At 62.7% G+C, this 5749-nt stretch overlaps 1 protein-coding gene across 2 annotated transcripts; it reads left to right on the forward strand.

The window, feature by feature from the left end:
• Window positions 1-376: 376 nt before the first annotated feature.
• Window positions 377-3088, forward strand: MIEF2 (mitochondrial elongation factor 2; the record flags this gene model as incomplete). 2 transcript variants are annotated; one of them, XM_079726048.1, is made up of 3 exons in its annotated part: window positions 377-534; window positions 698-878; window positions 1310-3088. In XM_079726048.1, 3 exons carry the CDS (start codon window positions 388-390, stop codon window positions 2362-2364), a joined length of 1383 nt encoding a protein of 460 aa, XP_079582174.1. In that variant the 3' UTR covers window positions 2365-3088. The 2 variants fall into 2 exon arrangements, with proteins under 2 accessions (XP_079582174.1, XP_079582175.1); XM_079726049.1 differs by having other exon boundaries at window positions 388-534; window positions 1387-2178.
• Between the last annotated feature and the right edge of the window lie 2661 nt (window positions 3089-5749).

Here is a 5749-nt window from a genome sequence, read left to right on the forward strand (position 1 = left end):
AGCATTTGCTGTGTGGGCCAGCAGCCCATTTCCTTGTAGAACAGGGGTGGTGTCGATAAGATCCACCTCATGGTCTTTGGCGACGTCAGGGGGCCTGGAGGGTGGGATGGGGGAGATCGTCCCCTTTCTCTGACCTGCAGTGGGCCTTGGGGCCTTTCTCCGTGAGCTCCCGTCTGGCGGGGGGGCGGGGGTTGTTTGCAGCTGCCATTCTCCTCCTAAGAAACTCTGTAAGTGGCCCCTTTCTCCTCAGAAATTCTCAGGAAGCCCCCTCATGGGTTCACCTCAGTGATCCCAGCGTGATGGCAGCCAGAGCCCCTGCCCTGCTGCCAGGCTGGCCCCCTCGCTGAGCGGTCCCTACACCCTGTCTCCCTCACAGGCAGACTGACCATGGCGGAGTTCTCCCAGAATCGGGGCAAGCGGCGAGACAGCGAGGTGCTGGGCGGTGCTGTGGACTTCCTTCTGGCCAACGCCCGCCTGGTGCTGGGGGTGGGCGGAGCTGCCGTGCTGGGCATTGCCACCCTGGCTGTGAAGCGGGTAAGGCCGGGCTGGACCGGTGACCCCAGGGCTCCCAGAGCGGGGCGGCGATGGTGGGACTGCCCGAGGCCGCACCTGCCTCTCCCCCACCAGCCTGGCTTTGCCCTCGGCTCTGCCGTTCCTGCCCGGGCTTCAGCTGTCTCCTCTGTCACTCTGCCTGCAGCTCATCGACAGGGCCACCAGCCCTCGGGATGAGGATGACGCCAAGCTGGACTGCACGTGCCTGGAGGACGGCTGGCAGGAGCTGAGCCTGCTCAAGGCCGCACCACGCCTCCAGCCCCGGCCCCCGCCCGCAGCCCTCAGCCAGCCCGTGCCGCCCCCGGCCCCATCACCCTCAGCCCCAGGTGAGTGGCACCCCTTCCTCTCTGACCTGGGTGGGTCCCCTTTTGGTGGTCAGGTTCAGGAGATGCAGCCAGGCCCTGCCCGACTGACCGTGTGACCCATCTGGGTCCCTCTTCCCCCAGGGCCGTGGGCTCCCTGAGTGTTTAATGATGCATTTGTCTGTCCTTCCCCCTCCTGGGTGGTGCTGAGGCTCCAGCCACCAGAACACGTGGACCGTGGCGGGTGGCACTGGAGCAAGGTGGCAGCATTAGGACGGCGGGGCCCTCAGATGGGGGCTAGTTTCCCACCCTGCATGAAGTCGTCTCAGCCTCAGGGCGTTGGATGGGAATCTGTCATCAAGCGCTCGCTGTGCATGAGGACCTGAGCTTGGTGCTTTCTCAGGTGGTCACGTTACAGTCCCTCTGACACGGCCCCCCACCCCTTCACTCTACAGCGGGGCCCGCAGACGCAGATCCCCCGACGTCGCCTCAGCTCTGCTCCCCAGCGCCATCGGTGTGCCTGACGTTCCAGGAGAAGCTGCTGGCGTTCGAGCGGGACCACGTGACCATGCCAGTGGCCCAGGTGGCTCTGGCCAAGCAGCTGGCCAGCGACATTGCCCTGGAGCTCCAGGCCTACCTGCGGAACAAGTTCCCAGAACTGCCCTTCGGGGCGCTTGTGCCTGGCGGGCCGCTCTACGACGGGCTGCAGGCGGGGGCCGCCGACCCCGTGCGTCTCCTGGTGCCCCTGGTGCTGGAGCCTGGCCTGTGGAGCCTGGTGCCTGGTGTGGACACCGTAGCCCGGGACCCTCGCTGCTGGGCCGTGCGCAGGACTCAGCTGGAGTTCCACCCCCGCGGAAGCAGCCCCTGGGACCGCTTCCTGGTGGGTGGGTACCTCTCCCCCCGGGTCCTGCTGGAGCTGCTCCGCAAGGCCCTGACCGCCTCTGTCAACTGGCCAGTCATCGGCAGCCTCCTCGGGTGCCTGATCCGGCCGCGCGTGGCCTCGGAGGAACTACTGCTCGAGGTGCACCACGAGTGTCTGGAGCTCCCTGTGGCTGTGCTCCTGGCCACTGCTGGCGCCCAGGCCGGAGACCTCCTGCTGGCCTGGCCCCTGGAGGGGCTGGCTGGCAACCTCTGGCTGCAGGACTGGTACCCAGCAGAGGCCGCCCAGCTGCGGGCCCTGGATGAGCGCGACGCTGGGACCCGCCGGCGGCTGCTGCTGTTGCTCTGTGGCGTCTGCCGTGGCCACCCGGCGCTGGGGCGGCTGGGCCGCAGCCCCCTGACCCAGGTGGTCCTGCACCTGGGCGAGCAGGAAGCGGACTGGGGTGAGGAGGCCTTGGGGGAGCACTTCCTGCAGGCCCTGGAGTTGCTCGTTGGCAGCCTGGAGCGGGCCAGCCTGCCCTGCCACTTCAGCCGTGGCGTGAATCTCCTGGACGGCCTGCGGGAAGAGGACATCGACGACATGGGCTATGTGCTGTACTGGGGCCTGCAGGCCCCTGAGGGGCTGCTCTAGAGGCGCGGGCCCAGGCAGACGCCTCCCTCCAGGGCATCGGGAGCACCTTGCCCTTGCTTTTACCCAGAATGGGCCAGCGCGAGCTTGGGCGGCCCGCACTCCCACTCACCCCTCAGCCTCAGGGCCGATCCCAGGGCCTCGGCCCGCGGTAGCCGCAGTGAGTCCTGGGCAGGGGTAAGGTTGCCTCTGTTTTTCTGTCCCAAGGGTGAGTCATGCTTCCCTCAGGTGCACGCACCTCCAGGCTGCTGGTGCTGGGCGGTGGACACGGCGTTTGGTCCCCCAGGAGCCGGAGTCACCTGGAACCCTCGGGACGCAGCTCTCGGCTGACTGACAGGCTGGCGTTTTCCATGCTGCGTGTGTGGTTTGCTCTCTAACGTGGGCCAGCGGGGACTCACCTGGGAGAAGGCCCTTCCCCTCCAGCTGGGGGCACTTTCTCTTCCGGCAGCAGGGGCCCTGGGAGAGTCCCTTCCTCACTGGGGGAGCTGAGGTTCTGTGTGCTGCCCACCTGGCCTGGAGCTGAGGGTGTCCCCTGGCTGCTGCTGGGCCCAGCCCCGCGGTGCTGGCACCAGCTGCAGTAGCTGACCCTGCACTCTCCCTGAAGCTGGCTGGTGGGGGGGCGTTGTCTGCCTCCCCTCCCAGGTGTCTCTCCTCTCTCTGGTATCCTTTCTGCTGAAGCAAAGCTATGCCTCAAGAACTGTGAACTAGAATAAAAAGGAAAAATTCAAACGTCCACGGGACTCATGTTGGGCTCTTACATGCAGCCACTTGAGGCTCTGTAAAGTCAACCAGAGGAGCTTGGGATCAGCCTGGAGGCGGTGGATCGAATGAGAAAAGTTGGTTTCATGGAGGGAGGACGTTACAAGATTCCTGGAGCGATGTCTTGCTTTAGTAACGGAACCAGGTGGCTAGGGTTTTGTTTCTTCCCCAAAGCCTGCCCCGTAGAGCCCCCTGTGCTTTCCGGGACGGGCGGGGCTGCCACACAGCCCTTCGGCCAACACTGTCAGTGTGCAGAGAAACGTGGCCCCAGAAGCGGAGGGCAGGACCCCGCGTCGTACAGACTGGGAAGCAAGCGCGTCTCAGTGTCCCCATAGGAGCCGTGGCCGTGGCTAACTTCCCGTCACCACACATGGCAGACGAGGCCGGAGAGGGCTTGGGGCCACGTGCGCCGGTGGTGGGGCCACCGCAGCTGTGCCAGGCCTGTGCTGCTTCTCCTTCCCATCCCGTGTGTGTCCCCCTTCCAACTGGGACTAGGGACAAGAAGTGGGGACAGGCTCAGAGGCCTCCCTTGGTCGAGAGCCAGCACAAGGGCCAGAGGAGGTGCTAGTGTGTACCTCTGGGTGCAGGGCCACGGGTGGCCTCTGCCTCGTGGGTGTTGACATAGGCTCGGTCTCCGCAGAGGGCCAGGGGGCAGGAGACTGGCTTCCCCGAGAGCCGTTAGGTCACCTGATTCAGGAGCTTCCTGGCCTGAGTGCTCTCGGCGGTGAGCAGCCGTGATGGCAGCGGAGGGACAGCAAGGGGGCAGGCTGGAGGCAGGGGCGGCCTTGGCCCCCTACCCTATAAAACAGGGGTCCCAGAATACCTGCTTCACAGGCAGCAGCGGGAGCGTTAACCCAGCACAAAGCGAGGCACCCCCGACCCAGAGGTCTCGGACACAAGGTCCAGCATCACCGAGCCCGAGCGCGCCAGAACTCTGCTGCAGGCCTGTGTCCAACCAAGGTTGGGGGTCTTGGGCACCAGTGAGTGAAGGGCTGGCCAGGTGTGGCTTGGGAGCAGTCGGGACGCGAGCGGGTCAAGGCCCCTCTCAGACGACCCGACCCCACTCGCGGGCCCTCTGGCGGCCTCCTGCTTCAGGTAGGTCTCGGTTTCCCCTCATACCGTGATTTCAGTAAGAAAAAGCCAGAATTAACTAAGGAGAAACGAGGTGCTCGGGGCGACGTCCCCCGGCCAAGGCCAGCATCTGCTGCGCGGTCGTGCTGGGGCCTCCACGGCGGCCGCTGCCCAGCTTCGCTCTCACCCCTTTAATGAGAGTGGTTCTGACTTGGGAGTTGCAGACCCTTCGGCTGAACTGGGCAGTCCTCGTCCCTGGCTTTACCAAGTGACCCGAAGCCAGGAGCACGGCGGTGATTCCACCTGCCAGGGTGAACAGACGGCCGGGGCAGGTGGGAAGAGTAGCACAGAAGGGCAAATAGACACTCACTGACCTACAGCTTCACCATCTCCTCCACCCATTACAAGGCATAGGACCCCAAATCTGCGGTCCTGGAGGGAAAGGTGGCTGATCCACCCTGAGGACAGTGGGTCTTCCACCCAGTGTCCTGAGAGGCCTGAGTGGAAGACCCCCTCACAGCTTCCGTCACTGTAACCAGGACGATGGCAACCCTCACCCCCAGAGAGGCCACCAGGCTCAGCAAAGACACAGCCAAGGGAGCACAGCAAGGGGTGGCCAGCAGGACCTCAGTCCCATCTGGCAGTTCTGGTCCTGGTGTGCACAGGAGCACCCTGCGGAGAGACTAAAATCCACAGATGCGTTTAGCATCGTTCAACTCAACAACAAAAGCACGAACACTGAAAAATGGGCAAAGGACTTGAAAAGGCATTTCTGCAAAGATATGTGGAAGGCCACATGAGCACTCAAAGGATGCTCGACTTCAGTGGTCATTAGGAAGATGCAAGTCAGAACCATGAGACACCACCTCAGGCCGAGGATGGCCACAATTAAAAAAAAAAGGGGGCTTCCCTGGTGGCGCAGTGGTTAAGAATCTGCCTGCTAACGCAGGGGACACAGGTTCGAGCCCTGGTCTGGGAAGATCCCACATGCCGCGGAGCAACTAAGCCCGTGTGCCACAACTACTGAGCCTGTGCTCTAGAGCCCGCGAGTTACAACTACTGAAACCCGTGCACCTAGAGTCCGTGATCCTCAACAAGAGAAGCCACCACGATGAGAAGCCCATGCACCGCAACAAAGAGTAGCCCCCGCTCGCCACAGCTAGAAAAAGCCCGCGCACAGCAACAAAGACCCAGCACAGCCAAAAATAAACAAATTTATAAAAAAAGCAGGGGGGAATAAGTACTAGCAAGGATGTGGAGAAATAGGAACCCTCGTACATTGCTGGTGAGAATGTAAAATGGTGTAGCTGTTGTGGTTCTTCAAAAAATTAAACATAGAATTTCATGACCCAGCAACTCCACTCCTAGGTGTAGATCTGAAAGAATATAGAACAGGCGTTCAAATACTTGTACGTGAAGGTTTACAGCCACACTGCTCAAAACGGGGCCCATGCACACAGCGGACTAGTTCAGCCATGTAAAGGCACAAAGCACTGACACGCAACCACAGGGGTGACCCTGGAAGACACACCAGAGAAAAGCAGACACAGGGCCCACG

This window comes from Hyperoodon ampullatus (genome assembly GCF_949752795.1).
Source record: "Hyperoodon ampullatus genome assembly, chromosome: 19".
Taxonomy (NCBI): domain Eukaryota; kingdom Metazoa; phylum Chordata; class Mammalia; order Artiodactyla; family Ziphiidae; genus Hyperoodon; species Hyperoodon ampullatus.